General features: G+C 38.8%; 1 protein-coding gene across 7 annotated transcripts in view; it reads left to right on the top strand.

The window, feature by feature from the left end:
• The window catches only part of ERG (ETS transcription factor ERG), a 148,774-nt gene that overhangs the window by 68,474 nt on the left and 60,582 nt on the right, over window positions 1–19,718 (top strand). For 2 of the 7 annotated variants that reach the window (XM_084516076.1, XM_084516078.1), the window contains exon 1: window positions 13,753–13,887. The exons of the other annotated variants lie outside the window; for them this stretch is intronic. In XM_084516076.1, the coding sequence (XP_084372202.1) occupies window positions 13,870–13,887 (18 nt within the window). In that variant the 5' untranslated portion in view covers window positions 13,753–13,869. Of the gene's footprint in view, window positions 1–13,752; window positions 13,888–19,718 lie in introns of those variants that run through there. 7 annotated transcript variants of the gene reach the window in all.

Below are 19,718 nucleotides of genomic sequence, written 5' to 3' on the forward strand. Positions count from 1 at the left end.
CATCTAGTTGATCAAGAGAAGCCAGTAGATGTGATTTTTTTTTTTTTAATTTTTTGATTTTTGCAAAGCTTTCAGTGCTGTCTCTCACAATATCCTACTGGGTAAAATGTCCAGCATACAGCTAGACGACTACATAATGTGATGGGTAAACAATTGGCTGATGGGTCAGGCTTAAATGGTTATAGGAAATAGGTTTACATCAAGCTGGTGAGTAGTCACTAGTGCTCCCCAGAGCTCCATTTTAGGGCTAGCTCTCTTCAATTTTTTCACTAATGATGTGGATGCAGGATTTGAATGTACACTAAGTAAATTTGCAGATGATACTAAATTAAGAAGCGCTGTTGATACCCTCAAGGATGGAGAAGCCTTGCAGACACATCCTGATAGTTTAGATTGTTGGGCAATCACTAACCTTATGGAGTTTAACAAGAGCAAGTGCCAGATTCTGCATCTGTAGAGTATCAACCCTGGATAAATGTACGGACAAGAGGCTGGAGAGCAGTCCTGCAGTAAGGAATCTGGGGTTCTGGTTGATGGCAAGTTGAATATGCATCCACAGTGTGCCCTAAGAGCTAACAATGCCAACTGTATGTTGAGGTGCATCAGGCAGGGCATTACTAGCCAGTCAAGGGAAGTGATTTTCTCACTCTGCCCTGCACTGGTGCAGCCTCACCTTGAGTACTGTGTGCAGTTCTGTGTGCCACCCTATTAGAGAGCATCCAAAGCAAGGCTATGAAGATGGTGAAGGCTCTAGAGGGCAAGATGTATGAGGAGCAGCTGAAGTCCCTTGGTTTGCTCAGCCCAGAGCAGAGCAGGCTGAGGGGAGGCCTCATGGTGGCCTGCAGCTCCCTCACAAGGGGAGCGGAGGGGCAGCTGCTGAGCTCTGCTCTCTGGGGACAGTGACGGAACCCAAGGAAACAGCATGGAGCTGGGACAGGGGAGGGTCAGGCTGGGGGTTAGGGAAAGGTGCTACACCCAGAGGGCGGTTGGGCACTGGGACAGGCTCCCCAGGGCAGTGGTCATGGCACCGAGCTGCTGGAATTCAAGAAGCGTTTGGACAATGCTCTCAGACACATGGTCTGGTTTTAGGGTGGACCTGTGTGGAGTCAGGAGTTGAATTTGATGATCTCTGTGGGTCCCTTCCAACTTGGGATATTCTGTAAGTCTATATAATTTCCATAATGTATGTTAATATGGGAGATCTGTTTTAATCTATAGGTTTTCAGGATTGAAAATGGCAGTGCAACTTAAACTAATAAATAAATAAAATAGAATAAAATTAGCCCAAAGGAGAAAATCCTTCAAAAGAAAATTCCCCTGCAGCAGCTGAATATTTGGTTAAGAGCTGAACACAATAAAATCTTCATCCAAATTAAAGAGTCAATAGTTTTGACTTCTTTTCTACAGTCTTAAAAATTAACAACATGAATTACCGTGTATGAATCTGGCTATTCATAGTGCACAAAGTTATGCTGTTTCGTACAGGAAGACTGCAAAGGTTAATCGTTTGTTTTCCAACCTTGCTTGAATTAACATGTATAATTTTATTTGTTATCCTCTTCAATTTTATTTCAAAGGACAACTTCTAGAATGGCAGCTTAGTAACATCAGACTTGCTGTAACTTTTACATTTTTGATTTTTCTAATAGATGCTCAAGCCAGAAAAATATCCCATGCCTTGGCAGTTGATTAGAATCATTTACTATAATTTTTGACACAGCAATTGTATGGTTCTGTGTCAAGTTATGCTTTCCAAAGCATTCCAAATTCTTTCCTCATGGAGAGAACTGTGGGGCTGGCAATATCTATCTGGACTTGTTTGGATCATACTTGTGATATTGGCAGATAAATAGCTTTGGTTCTGCATATGCTTGGCTTGAACAAAGCCTACACAAACATAACTTACAGAGAAATGCATTCTTTTACAACGTTATTCTTGTGCTTTATTTGTCCTCCAATGGCAAGCAAAGCTTTCCCAACCCCCACATCTGGGGCCATGATTGTCCGGATATGCAGCAAAGATATCAGACCCTGAAGGAGCTTATGGTTGAAGGTATTAGTCCAGAAAAACATCTGATTGGATATTATATTATAGTTCATTGCTTTTAATTCTTTCTGTCACACTTAATACAGGACACAAATAGCAAATGAGATCAATTGACTTGATGAAGCTACTGTCTGACAGGTGGCAAGTCCTGTTGGTGGTGGAGAGATGTGAACTGAAGTGCTGTGCCTGAGCACATGCTGGGCTACTGTGTAAAAAGGGGGGCCTTTTCCCTCCTTGAGAAACTTCAGGAAATCTTACTTTTTGCTTCACTTTCATGACAAGTGTCCCAAAAACAAAGTGTTGAAACCACTTAAAATATCTGCTTGAGGGAATGTTCAGTGTTTACAAAACCTGCTGTCATTTTTGTTCCAGCCAAAGCTATTTGCCAAGTTTGACCTGAACGACCACATGGCTTCAGCTGTCCCAAAACCACATTCTTTGGCAAATGACTGCATTGCCAATAAATAAACACAGCTTCACTGAACTGTAATGGGAACGTTCCATATGGTAAGACGTCTTTGCAAGACTGAAACTTCAGTTTGGCCTTGGAAGGGAACAAGTTCTGTGCCTGAGTGCTACATATTAAACCACATGGTTATCTTAAATACCTGTGGCTAATTGGTGAAGCTGATATACTGCTTAACTCCTTAGAAGTACTGGCACTAATGGTAGTGTCAGCAGCTCGATGTAGATCAATCAATCTAAACAGGACTGTTTTAAAAATGGTTTTCTTTTTTTCTTTCTTTTTTTTTTTTTTTTTTTGGTTATCCCTTAATCAAAATCATCTCTAAAAAGAAGTATTATTAACACAGAAATGAATAGTCCACATCAATTATTTCTACTCTGATTGCATCACTTCTATGCACAAAGGAGCTAATGATTAAGTCTGTTGAAGACTCTTTTTCATCTCAGACAGGAAAGTCCAATTTTTCTGGTAATTACCTACAATTTTTCATCTGTAACTTAGATCTCCTAATATTCTGAATAGCTGTTTATCCTAGTAAATCACTAGTAAATTGGCTACCCTACATTGGTCATGTAAACTGGTGGCTTCAACCATTTGTGCCTGAACTATGTGAAGGTATGAAAGGTTTAGTTCCAGCTAGAATGAAAAGTTTCAAAGTAGAAATTAAAAAAAAAAAAAAAAAAAAAGTTTTAAGCCAGCAAAACCACATCCATTATTTTTATTTTTGTTTATTTATATATAGTATTCAATTGTAGATCAATGGGACCACCCTTTGAAGGACTCTAAGTTCATGTCTATTATTGCCAAAAAAAACCCAGACGAATAAAAAGAAACCCAACAGTTATAGTTGCTAAGGGGCAACAATTCAGGTACCAGCAGTGTCCTTTATTTAACCTAAGTACTAAAAAGCTATGAAATATTAACAAAGAAAGCATAAATCTTTGTTAGTTTACAGTCTAAGGTGAATTTGTTACTTTCCCTTTTCCTTTCCCCTCCTTTTCTCCTTCCCCTTTCCCTTTTGCCTTTTCTTTTTTTCCTTTTCCTTAATGCCAGATTATTAAGAAAGTGACACTGTCACAAATAACATTTCTTAACCCCTCTCCTAATAACACATTTTGCCAATTAGAAGCCAAACAAAATTTTCAGCTTGACTCTTGAGCCTCAGTTATTAAAATAGAACTGTATTTGGGACATTGTTTACAATCACATGGGTGAATAAAAGGTTATCTCTCCATCAAGACAACCATTCAGTGTAGGGACAGATTTGACTGGAGGAATAATCTGGGACAGGATTGCCTCAAGCAGATCATGTCCAGATTTTATAAGGAAAGAGAGCTCTCTGCCCATCTAGTGAAAGGGTAGAGAGCTCACAGATAAATGAGCTTTATATGAGACTGTGTAGCTCAGCAGAGAGGTGAGGAAGAGAATTCTGAAGTCCTGTGGCCACCAAGGAAGAGTCAGGATGATCATTTTGTGTTGCATTGGGTGGATTTTGCATTGCATCTGGTTGCAGCTGCCTGGCACATAGGTGCCTGCATGGACCCAGACTGGCTGTTGTACCCTGACTACTACACAGCATCCATGGGTGATGGAAGGGAGTAGAGTCCTTTGCAGTGGGAAAGAAGGGTAAGGGGACAAAGATGCAAAGGAAACCAAACTGCCTTAATGTCACAACTCCTTTTTGAGAGATGCAGTACAGTACTTTAAGTAGCCTTAATTTAATAAGGAACTAATTCTATAAATCAGTCATGGTATGTTTTGGGAAATACTGGCCTAATTCTAGCTTAAACTTTAATCTTTCAGTTGATACAATTTTCTGATAAGATGGAGATAAAGAAGTAGGCAACCCATGGATTTAAATGCCATAAATTGGAAAAGTTTGATGTCTTCTAGGGCTGGGCCCAAAATACAGATCCTTTTAGACTAAGTGGCCCATTCTGTTGGACTAATTCTACATAAAAATTTCATTTCTGTTTTACTGGATCCCAGATAATTGGGAATGGTTGTTGGGTAAGTCACAGGCCACCAAGGTAATGTAACACACATGTTTTTAGCAAGTTTTTCACACATGTCTGGCAAGCCTTTCAGAGCAGGAGAAGGCTTTAGAGATTCTTTTGTGGGCCTTAAATGGTGCATTAAATCCTATCAGCTATTGATTCCTTCCCCATTTTGACTTCTGCTCAGTTTGGGTTATTGGACAGTACTTTTTGTGTTTTATTATAAGACCTAATTAGAGCCCTTTGACACTCAAAATTTCTAGTTTGCAGGGAACTGTAATAATGTGTAATTTTGTTTAATCCTCAGTGGGTTGAAACCTTTGTGCCACTGAGGGTAAGGGAGTTTTGCCATACATATCAGTGGAAGCAGGACATTTTCTTTATTTTTTCTTAAAACATTGGGTAACCAACAAAGTGCTTTAGACATGGGGAGTAAGATTGTGATGATGATTACAAATCCCAGATCTGTAAAAACTCTGAGTTGGAATTATCTTGGCAATTAACAATATACATTGTTGTTTTTTCTTTTAGTGTTGTTGTTTTTTCTTTTCAAAGTGGTAAGCATTTTATGCTCACAGTTTTTATCCATTAAAGTAATTGAGAACACTTTTTCACTCTTTCTTGTCAATGTATTTAGTCCCCAAGAGAAAACACGTTGTTTTATCATTGCCAAGTCCTTCAATTTCACTGTAGTACTTTTAAGATAATCATCTATTTTTCTTGTGGTTTGCTGTAAATGTCTTTTTCTTAACGCACCGAGCTTTAGAAATGTGGTCGTACAGAAATCAGATCAGGTAGGACTTTGTCAGCAAGGTATTTCTTGGCTATTAGAAATACTTGGTGTTTGTCATCAAGCTTTATAGATCCAAGGTACACTGCTACTCTGTAAAAGAGGCACATTTCCTTCTGGTAGTGAAAAGATTTTTTTTTTTTTTTATAAACTGATTGAATAATGCCAAAGGTAGAGGGTTGCCAACAGGCCATTCCTGGAATCACCCAGTTTCCAAACAGAAGTCTTTTTTCTACCACCCAAGCAATCTTGCAGGATCATCACTGCAGACACAGGGTAAAGCTCCAACACATGGGGTCTAACAGAAGAGAGGAGTGAGGGTTTTCAATGCTAGAGAAATGAGTGAGCTGTTTGTAGTATATAATCATAACGTGCTCTGAGGCCTATCTTCTGCTCCTAAGAAAACCACATGAAACTAGTTTCCACAGGCAATTTTGATTGTTATTTCCTCTCAACATATTTGCTCTGCTCTTCAAAAAGGTGATAAATATTTTTATTATAATTGTACAGTTGAGATTCAAAATAGAGAGTGACTTTTTTTTTTTTTTTTTTCTCATGAGGCATATGGTATTACTGAGAGACAGAGAGAGGCAAAAATTTCAGACAGTTATAGAAATGTGTGTATTTTATCTTTTTTGGACCACACATCCTAGACTTGGGAGTATTCCTGGAAGATGTGCTATCAGATTTCCTGAGTGCTTTATTTCTATTTATTTTTTTAATCAAATTGCAAGATAATTTTTGCAGCATACATCTCGTATTTAGAAACAGTAACAGGAATGATATATCCTGCTACTTCAATTTTGAATTTGTTCTTCATGATCTTAACAAAAGAAGAGTGCTCTTGGAGAACTGCAATTAGTGCATTCCTTCATCAGCTCCAACCCCATTGTTCTTCAACCTGTGGAACCAGGCTAGGGATTCTTTCTTCAGACAGAGTAGTTATTTCTGTCTTAGCATGAGATATTAGTGTGAGATGCCTGGTATGGGCACGATTAGCATGAAGATATATAAAAGGCCTGAGGTTTCTATTTGTGTCTGTCTGTCTGTCTGTTGGGGATGGTGAATATTTCTGGGTGCATGTATGTATCTCAAGGTGGTCAAAGGGTGGCAGTTTTCAGTTATTAAGAATGATCTGGGTTAGCCCCAGTCTTTCTGGGTCACTAAGTTTCAAATGCAGATATTTCACATCTGTTTCTTGTTCACAGCCACTAACAAAGAAGTACAATACCAAAAGAGTCCCAGTTTCAGAAGCGTGTCTGGTCCTTAAAGGAATTTGACTGGTTACTTAGGAAAAAAATTTAAAAATAAAATAAAAGCACAACTATACCTCCTATTCAAATTTGCAGATTAGGCAAAAACCAAAAACCCAGAGGTGAAAGGTCAAATAAAACAGTTGAAAGCATTTTCTATAGACTTCCTGGTTGAGGAGGGAAAAAAGAGCACACAGTCCTCCAAAGCACGCTATAAACACCAGAACAGTGTGAGAGACACTTTAATAGGTTCCATTCTTGATGAAAATCTCAAAACAGCCTCACTAATATGGTGTAGAAATCCAATATGCCAGACATATTTGCTGCATGCAATACCCATCAATCTGGGGATAGTAAGACCTTGAAGGACAGTGTTGTGTAATAACCAGCTCAAACTATTGTGTAGTTTGGTTAAAATTATCTAAAACAGTTGGAAAAAAGTGACGAAAAATGTTACCCTTTGCCCTAACATTTATTTCTTTTTTTCTTAGCAGAGACTTTTTCTTTTTAATTTATTTGAAGTGCTTTCTTTGTCCTGTGGTAACATTGCCACTTAACCAGCTTTAAATTAGCATCCAATATAAAACAAATAAACTTCATATTGGTGGCAGCTTTCAGACAAAAGTTTCAGCACACTTTAATTGTTAATCCATACAGCACACCTTTGGCATTCAGCGGTAAAATTCGTAACATTTCAGAGATTGGAAAATCAAGGGAGAATCAAAGGAAAGCTGGGATGTACAATTTGTAACATTTCAGAGATTGGAAAATGAAGGGAGAATCAAAGGAAAGCTGGGATGAGATTCATCTCATGTAAGCAGAATTTTCCAAAAGCTGGGTGCCTTATGCAGGTTCCCATTGTAAGCAATGGGTTCTTTAGGGGTTCTTAGAAGTTAGTTCATCTAACTTCTTTTAAGTAGCTGTTGTAGGTGAGACTGAATGACATGAATAAAATTGTATCGGGTGCTGCAGAAGATGTCTTGGAGAACTAGTCTGGACACCTACATTTAAGACGGCTAAAGCCTGCTGAAAGGAATCCCACTGCAGCAGACAGTGGTTCAATTCTCTGCCTGCAAATGAGTATGTCAGCACTTCACTCTCCCACTAGGCTGTTATGAACTACATATGTTGAATATTACAGATAACTCCAGTGTTTTAATAATAGTGACTGTGCCAATGTAATTCAGGCAAACAGAGCTCCCATTTCTTTCATCTCCCACTCCTGTGGTATTTGTTATGTAGAGAGTAGAGCTGGTCTCCAAAGATAATCAGAATGGACAAGGTGGTCACAAAGTGGTGAAGTTATCAAAAATATTTCGGGTACTGCAAAATTAAATATCTTGAGTCAGAGTTGCAGACTCAGAATTGGTAAGTGTACTACTTTGACTTGAAAACTTCCAGGATTTGATTTCTGTAAATATGTGTCAACTGGAAGACTTTGCTACTATTGTTCCATGAAGTAAAGTTAAAAAAAAAAAAAATAAAGACTTTCCAAATCAGGCTTTCTCCCAACTTTTCATCTCAGACAGCAAATGAGGGCAATTCATTGCTCTGACAGTGGCGGAGGTGTAGCAAAGAGGGTGAGGAGGGCGGTAAGATGTGAAGAGACTACTTGGCTGAATGGGTTGGAGCAGCTGGGGATAGCTGAAAGGAAGGACTGAAAGGAAGCAAAGACGGGAGACTGCAAAGAAAAAGTAGAAACCAGTCCTGAGGGCAAACCCGGTGATGGGTGCCACGGCAGCAGGGAGGGACCTGTTTTACCTGCCGCCGTTAAAACATTCCTGCTGTGACAAGAAGTCAGTTCAGAGCCTGACAAGAGCTGTGCGTGCATCGTGTCGCTTTGGAGGAGCCTCTGCTCTCCTTTGCGGGGCACGGAGCACCCTCTAGTGACCGCAGCGGCAGGAGCTGGCCCGGGCTGGGATGCCCGGGGCTCCCTGCCCAAGGGGACGCTTGGGTGCTAAAACTGGCGAGGGGATGTCCCTCGCCAGTGGTGCTGAGGCTGATCGGAAGGCAAACAAGAGGCATGAAAGCTTGGAAATGATGCTGAAGGAAAGGGTGCTTTTTTTGTGGAACTCGTGCCTCATGACCCCAGTGGACAGGCAGTGATATTTAGTATTAATAATGCAGCTTCATGTGGGCTTCTTGCTTTGATATAGTGACTGGAGCTTGGCAGAAGTGCTCAGATTAGCACCGTCCTCCTGGAGTTACCCTCACAGCTGTGGGTCACTGGTCAGGGATTCACCCTGGAACCATACCCCTTCTTTTTCCAGGATGGAGCTTGTCCTGCACCCTCAGTCCTGGCTGCTGCATCAAACCCCCTCGGGTATGGAAGGAAGGAGTTCCCACAGCATCCCTGGAGCTCCAGCAGCCCTGAGGATGGGGGATGACAGTTGGTCACCCCCCCCCCCAGAGCATTGACCAGGCTGCTGGTTCTCAGCACCTGGGGGCACGTTGTGAAACTCTGTTCTTCTCCTGGGCACCTCTGTGTGTTCCCCTGCTGGAAGACCGTTTGTGAGAGCTTTTTTTGTGGGGAGGGGAGAATTTCCCCCCTGTGAACAGATTTGCTGACATTTTCTTCAGAACCAGCTGAAAGCCATGAATTAAAGGGAGGAAGTCCCGTTGAAGCATGTGGTGAAAACTTGATAAGAGCTTATTTGGCCCTCACACAACAAGCAGAGCATGGCCAAGCTGAACAAAATATTCAGAGCTACATTTAAGCAAAATGCGATGTCTTTTTTAGAGGATTAAGACCTTTACAGATGTATTTTCACATGCCATGAAGTAGCACTAATTTCCCTAAGTTTCTTAAAATCTACTTAAAAAAAAAAAAAAGGCAATGCAAAGTCCTTTGTTGAAGTCAAGTTTTCCAGGTTCTGCCTAAAGTGGATTATCTTTTTTACCTGGAATATTGATAAGAGGAATGAAATTTGCTCCTTGCCTTGCCTTGCCTTTTCTTGCCTTTTCTTCCCTTGCCTTTTCTTGCCTTTTCTTGCCTTTTCTTGCCTTTTCTTGCCTTGCCTTTTCTTGCTTTGCATTTCTTTGCCTTGCCTAGACTTGCCTTCCCTTTTTGCCTTGCCTTTGCCTTGCCTTGCCTTGCCTTGCCTTCCCTTCTTGCCTTGCCTAGCCTACCCACAAATGCTGTATATACACACACTTAGTGTAACAGATAAGACAAATGTGTCCCCAGATCACCCTGCTGAATTTAAAGAGAATTATTTATAATATAAAGAAGTACATACAGTTAAAGGGACAAAGGCTATGTTATTAGCAGTGCTATAGCAGTTGAGAGAGTAAAAAGGAAAGAAGCTATCTGGGCAGACTGCTGAACTAGAGATGTGAAAGTAAAAGACCTAGTGGCTCCAGTGAGGATATTAGAGGTTGCTTCTAACCTTTTGGTCAGCCAGGGCTGGGAGCAACATTCTTGGTTTACCTCCCAGACAGCAAGATGGATTGCAGGGCTGTTTACATAGGGAATACTGTAATATATTTCCCACATCCTAATACTCCAGCACATATGATATAAAAAATATGAGGAATTGATTGTTTTGTAAAGTTAGTGGGATCAGTTCTAATAGCATGAAAAATGGTTGCTTGAGAAATATTTTACTAGTCGTTAGGTGAGTACAGACATACTAAACATACCTCTGCTACATCCCATAAAGGCTTCAACAAGCACAATTTTTTCTTTGGAAATTCATCTTCTTATTTTAGGACCCAATTTAATCACTTCTTTTGCATGGTCAAACTAAATTTGTCTTTGGTCTCCAGTGCATAAAACTCCTCTTTAAAGAGAGAACTCTTTAGTCCTAAAGACGGAAGGCACTCAAAGCAGTGTTTTACCCTGTCTGTATCCAGGAAAGAACTAGTGCACAGCTGTAACTTTAAAGCATGTGTAAAAATCTTGTTTTGATCAAGAAACTTAAGGACATATGTAGTGTTAAGCAGATAAGGCAGTGTTTTGTTGCTGTGGTTTCTAGGTGCAGGCTTGAATGTAAAAAAAAAAAAAAATCAACAAAAAGTAGCCCAGACAAATTGAGATGACAAGCTTGAGGGAGAAATTATGGAGAAAAGCAGTGTTGGGTTGCTTTCTAATACTTTTTAATACTTTTTTTTATGTTTTCATTCTGTTTGTTGACAGACACATTTTTTCAAACTCATACACCATTATTACAGACAATAGTGCATAGTTGCCTAACATAACAAAAGCATATTTTCTTTCTATTTAATCTTAACAAAATGCATAAAAGAGAATAATAGTAGAAGTGTTTGTACTATTTTTCTTTTGCAACTGGATGATGGTGATTTGATAACCCAATATTTTCCTTTCTTTACTATGCCAAAGCTCTGCCTCACAATTGGATCAACATAAGCGTAAGCACTCAGAAATCTGCCTGTGGGTATTAGCTTGAAAGTCAAATAAACTTCGTTGAATTCTTTGGCACAGAATGTGTGCCAGTTTAAAATGGCAAAAGCCTTACCAGGCTGTGAGCTCTGTAAAATTCAAGTAATAATAATAAAAGAGCTCATCAGAGTCTGATATTGCTTGATTTATGCTTCTGAAAGCCCTACAGAAATCAACAAGAGGTTTGTATATATGGAGACAGGCAGGAGAAGAGTCATTACTAAATCCTGCTTGTGAATGAATTTGTTAGATCCCACCCACTGGAGAGCTGGATACTTCAAGTGTCTCAATATATTTAAGAAAAAATATATATATAAATATTATGGGCTTAGTTAGAGTGGAAGTCACCCAACTGAAACATTATACAACACTTTGAAATTTCAAGAAAAAGGTTCTAATCTTTTAGCTGACTTACTCATTGTTTGGAGATGAAAAGGGAGGAAATCAACATCCCCATGAAATACAATTACTGTAAATTGCTTTCTTTTCTTACTGTTCATAATGAAAATAGGAAAGTTACCAGAAGTTACCTACTCTGCAGAAACACAGTAAGTTGATGAATGTAGTCCTCAAGAAGACATTCAGCAGTGTAACACTGGATTTATATATGAAGAAACGAATCTATATGAATAAACTCATAGAGGACATAAATTATTGCACAGCAGTGCTGGCTTCAGATTGCTCTGAAGAGAACAGAAATCGTCTTTGCAATGGAAGAAACCAGAGCTCCTTAAAGTGAACTATAAAATCGAGCTAAACTTGTACAGGGGGATAGATCCTGTGACACCTCAGAGCCCAGATCAGGAAGTAAAAGCAGGGCACCTGCTGCCTGCAGTCTCTCTGTTAGCATCTGGAGGTTGCTGAGGTTCCCAGAGCCCCATGGGCTAGCTGAGGAGGCCCCAAAGCTTCAAAGCAGCTGGAGATGAGCAAGGAGAGAGGCCCACCTGGGTGACACACTATAACTCTGCCAGCTCCCTATTTTGCACTGGTCCTGTGCTTTTTGTGCAAGCACAAAAGCTGTGTCCTTAGATTTCCCAATACGTGGTCCTCAGGGAACCATTTCCATCAGCGGGGGTGGATGGAGCTTTTTTTTTTGCCCTGCCTCATGTGAGGTGGACCGTCGCCTGAAGGACAAATACTTTTGTGCCAGGTAGGTAGTGCTTCATGTCCTCCAGATGCTGCTCTGGAGGAGTGCATGGCTACCTCTCACCTTCTTTTGGTCAGGATAGGAGGAAAAGAGTGAACTGGGACTTACGGTACTGCCACCTCTGTCAGTGTGTACTGTTTGGAAAAATTGCATACCAATTGCTGGCAGTCAAAAGCAGGTACAGAAAAACACTCTGGTTTCCTTTTCTTTTCATAAAAAGCAAGAGAGGAAGGCACTGGGAAAAGATGAGGTCATTTACCTCTACTAAATAATGCTACTACAAGCCATCACTATTTCTTACTCGTTTATTTATTTATTTATTTATTTATTTTTACCCCATCAGAGTTCCTGGTCAGAGGGCAGGACCCTGCTACAGTGGGAATTGTTTACCTAGTGTTGCAGTGCTTTCAAATAAAATGTCCAATGTTTTGATGTTGTTAGAGCAGGTACTGAAAAATTAGAAGCCAGTTACAGTCAGAGCAGCTTTTAAAAATTACAAGACTATTTAAGAAGTAATACATTCTGACATTTTTTTTCTTTACATTTTTGAGAGTCCTCTACTCAAGCTTTATCCCTCAGCTGAAAGCTTGCAATCTTTACATTCTCATGTCTTTGACAAAAACAGAAGATCCTGCAAGACTTAAAAGAGCAAGTGGATTGTGCCAGCACTGGATCTCTGAGTGTGTGTTTTTACACTCCCTGACACTGTGGAAACACTTTGCCTTTCTCATTCCCAATCTCTTTCTTCTTCTCCTTTTTTTTTTTATTTTTAAAATTCTTTTTTTTTTTTTTTTTTTTTTTTTTTTTTTTTTTTGGAGTTCAGCATTCCTAAGCAAGGGCCTTGGGCAGGGACAGTATTTTATTTGCACAGCTTGGAGTTTTGGGGTGCCCTGTAATGGCCAACTGTTACAAAAAGACAAATAAATATATAATAGTATAAAAAATGGCTATCATGTTCAAACCAGGAAGGGAATCACCAGTGAAACCATCTGATTTTCATGCATGGATAGAGCAGGAAAAGCTGTGAACTAACTAATCTAAGAGCATGGACAATGTAAGACTGTTTAAGGTGTTCAGACATTTGTTTAAGAAATGCATGTCTTTCTGTGGCTTCCTTTCCTCAGTGAAAAAGAGGTATTGAGAAGAAATTACTGTCACCAATCTACTCACGTCTAGTCTAAGAACAAACGTGCTAGATCTGGTAGGCTAGAAAGGGTCAATAGCCCAAGATCCAGTTATGACTGTAATGGACAAATATAGATGGGGTGTAAGCCGGCTAGACTGCATTAACATATTTGGAGATACCCCCACTTATACCCAGTCTGGCTGTGGCCCTGAATCAGCAATTCCCCAGTGAGCACACTGCTTGAAACCCGCGCCGAATGTGGCCCATTTCAGCTGACATCTGCATCCTGCCTCAGAGTGGCATGTAACACTTACTGCACATCATATCACACCTGCCTAGGCAGTCACAGGCAGTAGACTTTTTTTGCTAGGAAAAAAAAAAAAAAAAGATTTTAGTCACATATCATCAAGAAAAACAACATTGTTTTAGGACTCTTATCTCTTCACTCCCAAATATCCTGTTTCTTCGAGCTGCAGTGGCCAGGACCAATAGAAACCTCTTCCTGCCATTGGCTGACTTCATTTCCCAGAGTTAGCACAATCTCATCCGCTCTAAACAACCTCATCAAAACTTCTTTCTGGTCAGAGCGAAGCAATAATTATTATTAGCAATTATTAGCGATCAATAATCTTGATCACATTATGGCAAGCACTATTAAGGTAAGAAAGGGGTACCTTTTTGTTGGATTTTTTTTTCAGTAGCGTGTTCTTTGGTTTCCTTTATCAACCTAGATAAGTTAGAATTGGGCAACACCCCCACTGCCACAATAGAGGACAACAAGATTTCCTTTGTACTGCCTAGTAAATTTCCTTTTTCCTACTCCAACCATCCGCAAGGCTTAAAAACTTCAAACTCGGAAAAAAAATTGGGTTTTTTAAATTCACTGTTCAGTGCTGTGGATTGCATATGCGAAGCCCTTTTATGAGAGCTTCTGAAATTTCTTATAGGTATAATTCTGACAACTTGGATGTGTTTGCGGACTGCCAGAAGGGGAGAGGGTGTGCACCGAAAGGAAAAAAAAAAGGGTTCCTAAGAGTACTAGCTTTTTGGATACTTTTAAATGTTTCTCGTGTTGATGGGGACACAAATACTAGCAAGCGGGAATGAGGCACCAGCTCTTCTTTCCATGTCCTGCAGATGTTAATGATGTGCTTTTCTAGAAACTCTAGACTGATACTCAAGACTTTTTGTAAGGTTATTTTAATAGTGGCGGCAAGATCTTATAGGTGTGTTCTTTTTCTTTTAATTTTTTGGACAATAAAATTATCATGTCGGCTTATGAATTTATCTCAGTGCATGTTTAGTGTGTGGCTTTTTTTTGTTGTTATTGTTTGTTTGTTTTTTGTTTTAAGAAATGTTTTGCTGAGTTTTTCAGGTTGTGTCACTTAGAAACTGGAGAAAATCTAAATGTCTATCTATTGGAGCTTTTGCTTCTTTCTGTTTTGCAACAGATAGCAGTTATAGATATAACAATAGCTGTGATTAATTGCAAAAGTGTAACTTCAACTAAATGTTTTGCGATAGTGAAACTAATTTCACGTAAAGAGCAAAACAGCATGTGAGGTACAGTGAGGACTCAGCAGCACTTTATTATCAGATTTGGGATCAAGGTATTTGTTCTCTTCATGGTATTGTGTATTTTTATACTTTTCTGATTATGCCAGAGATTTAGTAAGAGATATGGAATGGCAGCGGTGCTGGCCATTAGCTAAGTGGAGCTGAAGTTTGATTTCTCAGTAACTTCTGCATAGTTGTTAAAATTTTAAAGATCATAGGATGCTATTTGTTATAGTTTTCAAATTCTGCAAGTCTTGCCTGAAGACAATGTGGTTAAGAAGAATAATGAACCTTCTATTTTTGTATTCGCTGATGCTTTTGAGAGGCTATCTATAGAAACAAAGATCTGAATCTACTCTGCATTGCTGTCTAGTATCTGTTTTGCTAAATAGCTCCTGAAACAGTTGAATTCCCTTTGGTTTCACTGTGCATTTCAGAGCACACAGGACAGGACAGGATCAGGCTCTCTATGAGAATCTCAAGGTTCAGGGAGGCAAGAATTGCATTGATGAAAGAAAGAGCTATGTGCTGAGAGCTTTTTGGTGTCTATTAAACAGAATGCACTCTCAGTGCTGATGGGATTTTTTTCTTCAAAAATAATGTCACAATGAGATTAGATACTACATACGCTTTGAGGAGCATATATGTATATATATTTGACATTTTCTATTTGTTTAATTGTAATAGGTGATTATAAACAATATCTCATCATTGCTATTTCACCTCCACCTAACAGCATGATGAGAAGATACTATGTGCAGTTGTGTATTGTGCAACCTGTTAATGCAATGCAGGCAGCAAAGCCTCCTGAGTGGAAAAATGTACACTTTGGTCTCCTCATCTGGGAGTGTGAATTCTGCAGACTAAAATCTGCACCCCAAATTGTCGTGGATTTCGGCACCCAAAGGGTTGGGAAGGCCTTGTATTCTGAAGCAAGGATTTTATGTATGCAAGTGTAAATTGTAAAATGACTGTAAAGAAATGGCAGGTGCTTTGCACTCTAGGTGCAGGAAATGTACTTTGACATGAGGCTAAGCCAGTTCAAAGAGATTCAATTCCTCTTCTATACTGAGTACATAAAGAAGTAATGTAACTGAGAGGTTTCTGAAATAAAGAATTTCCATCTGAAGGCCAAGAGAGTGCTTGTGCTTTTGCTAAACAGTTATGTAATATGATTTCGCTGATGTTTCTGCAATTTCAAAATAATGGCCTGTGCTGCTTGCCAGCAAGGGGCAGCCCAGCCACCAGGCTATGACCAGGGGAGGTGGGAAACCTCCTGTGGGATCTCTGCACCAGGAACCCACTCTTGTCTTTAGAGAAGCCATGGAGTCAGTACTTCTGAAAATTGGGTTGCAGTTGTTCATAACCAGGTAGAAATTGCACCAGATTTACACACATGCAAAGGTAGCCTCCCCTAATGCTGCTTAGTTCTTTCTTCTCCTGTCACAAACCTGCATTCAGGACCAATGGGAAACTGGACTGGCTTAACTGGGACAGGTTGCTGAAGCCAAACATTAGTGTAAGCTTTGGGGCCCCTTCTGCTCCTCCATGATGTGTACTGGCAGGTGAGCAGATTACCTCCCAGACTGCTTGCCACAAGTCGAGGGGCCACCTCACTCAGCCAGGGACCCCACTGTGTCACTGGAGCACAGTCAGATCCCTGGGGAATGGCTTAAGAAATTGCAGAGAGGAAAGGGGGTTCTGCCTCTGCAAGCGGTGTCTGAGTTTCTGCACACAGTTAGGAGGCTTGTATTTCTAATGTATTCACTGCTATCTACCTGCTGTAGTAGAGTTAATCTCACTGTGACATTTTTCTGGCATTCAAAGGCTTGAAAAAGGGCTTTTTTCAAGATGGGGAAGTCTAGCAGTCAGGATTTCAGTGCTAAGGTGACATGTTTTCTTCTGGCACAAGCAGCACCTGGCAGATGTGTGCAGTAACACGAAGGTGCAGAGCCCTGAAGCTGAAGACTGTTGAATCAATACAGCACTGCTAATTATAAGCATCCCTATAGTTATAGTAAACACAATTTTAGAAAACATCGTGGCTTCTGAATAAGGCATCTGTCTTTGTTTCTCTGTTTTTTTTTTGTTTGTTTTTTTTTTTTTTTGTTTTGTTTTTGGTTGTTGTTGTTGTTTTATAATGAAGCAAAAATTACTTACACTTTACCTTGGTATAAAGTAAAAATACTTGTCCTGAAAGTCATTTTGGCTTTTGCCATTATCTGATAGTGAAGGAAAGAACATGAAATAGAAAAATACAACTGGAATTATATTTCCTTGCCATGTAGCATACCTTGTTATATTTTTTTTCCCTGCTTGCCAGTACAATTACACTTATTTTTAGAAAAGCTATTTAGTACATTATCTTGACTTTGCAAAAACTAATTGATTACACTTGGAAATATTTATTTTACTCTAATTTACTATTAAATATGTTCCCCCTTCATTATTGATTTCTAATGTAAAGTTTGTGTGGAAGCTGTGCTCTCTGGGAGAAAAAGTCTGTGTCCTTGATAAAGGGCAGGAGAATCATTGTGGTTTCTAAAGCTTGAAAGTGTATGGAAATACTGATTAAAGGAACATATAAGCATAGTGGTGAGATTTTTTTATGAGAAATCTTAATCTGTGCTTCTCTCTATAGCATTACTTTTCTCTCACTTTCTTTTTAAAGTTTAAGTACTCATTCAAATATTTCCAAATCAAGGGAAGCTGAAAGCACTTAAAAAACCCTGTTCTTGGCATATGGAAATGTTCAAGTCTGTTTAAAGAACTGCGTCTGCACTGAGGTTAATAGAACTAATACAGCAATTTGTAGTTTTGTTCCTTGCATTAAAAATAATAATAATAAAAAACTGAAGATTTTTCTGATTTGTTCTCATCTCAGTTATGAAGTGATTCAATGGTGTACTTAACTTTAAGACTGTAAATACTTCAATTGGCTTTGGTGTTATAGCACTACGTTCTTAAAACCAAGCGCACATCTAAGAGCTCTGATAAATCAAAAACAAGAGTAGAAAGAGTGCTTTAAACCACTTAGCCTGATCTTCTTAATTCAAAGTTTCCACCAATTTCAAGAAGATTTTGTCTCAATAAAGGTGGTAGAGTCAGACCTGTAGTTATTTCCAGGTAAAACATTATTTCTGACTTAAACATAAATGTAAAATTTTGAGTAAAAAAATAGTCATACAAGAACAGAAGATATTTGGGGGATTTTTGTTTTATTTTCTTTTGCTTTTAATCATCAGTCATTTAACTTAAGCTGGTTTGTGGCTACATAAGCCAAAACTGACTCCAATATAAGGATCTTGCTTTCCAGAAGTAAGTCCCCAGGCAAGGAACAACAGCTGGAAGATGTGTATGTTTGACTGTCTGGGTTGGTTGGCTTATTTGTTTGTTTCTTAACAAGAACTATATTATCTCTTAACAAAATGTTTTTCAGTATGGTCCATGAGTTAAAAAAGGTCTTTCAGAAATAACATTTAAAGAATCTAGTGCTCTTGGAGAATGAGTTGCTGAAAGATAAATACTAAAGTATTTCTAACAAATGTTGTTGCCGAAAGAAGATATTTATTTTCCATGTGACAGTTCATAAGCCAGTAAAAATATATAATGCTCTTCACTCACAAGAAAATAGGCTTCTTAATGTAAGTTTCTACATCAAGCCAGCAGAATTATTTTGAAAATCAGTAAAGTGAAGAAAAGAAATAGAAGAATGTGGTTTGTATTACTTGTATTACCAATTTAAGCAAAGTAAAAGTGATATAGTAGGGAGTATCACATGTAGCTCCAAACCTTGTCAAATTAAAAAATAAATAAAATCCATTGACTAGAACATGACTTCTATCAGATTCATTATTAACTAGTTAAAAATTAATTTCCTTTGTTAAATAATTCTATGGTAGAGAAATGCCAGCCTTTTTTCATGTTGCTAGTAATAAAAAGCCCAGGGTCTGACAAAATGTGCATGTGTTCTGCTTGTCATCCTGCTGTCCTGTTTGTGTATTATAGAAGAAATTTTCCTGTGTTCAAAACAGACAACAATACAAAAACTCCAAAGCACTTATTGGAAAAGGAATCAATTATTTCCTTAAAGGATGTATCTGTCTTTATGGTTGCAGGGTTTATTTAAAATGTTGCTAAGAAGCCTGACTGAGGTTGGATAGTGCCGTGTCCCTCAGTTTATTCCCTGACTCCTCTAATCCCCCTCACGCCATCCTTAAAAGAGGGACTGTAAAAACAGCTCACCTCAGTGAACAGAGGGATAAGCTGTTTCAGGAACCATCTGAAACCAGGTGAAACCAGGAACTGAAAATTCAGTTCAAATCACAGTCTGAATCAGGAGATTCAGGTTGCAATCCTGTATCACAAGGAAGTTATTTCTTTCCTTACAGTGCATGCTTAGCTACCAGGATGATGATTTTTACTGTGCAGATAGTAGCATTATTAAAACCATGAGACATTGGTTAATTGTTGATAATAACCAGGAAATATTAGTAATTTAAAAAACAAAAACAAAAACAAGCAAGTAAACAACAGCAACAACAAAATACTACTGTGTTCAAATAAGTGATTGACAGCTCTGGTAATTATCATGTCATAAATCTAATTTGTTTCAAAATGAAATTAATAAAATGACAATCAAAACATTAAAAAGAAAAAAAAATAACGATGAGGTATAGCAATTTTTCTAAAGCTAGTCTGAAGGACACACCAAGTGATTGTCCCTGTACAATGGACCAGACAAATGGTCTTTCAAATAGGTTTTGGAAATTAATAAATGTAAGGGAGGCATATGATTCAATATGATTCAACATACCCTTCACTTGCATGGTATGTTTATTTGGAGTGTGTATTGCAACTGTTGGTGTCACTAGGCTGATGTTAACCCTTTCGCACTAGGAAAAGATTCAACTTGCTGAGTGAAATGCATGTT

Source organism: Aythya ferina (assembly GCF_964211825.1).
Source record: "Aythya ferina genome assembly, chromosome: 1".
Lineage (NCBI taxonomy): Eukaryota > Metazoa > Chordata > Aves > Anseriformes > Anatidae > Aythya > Aythya ferina.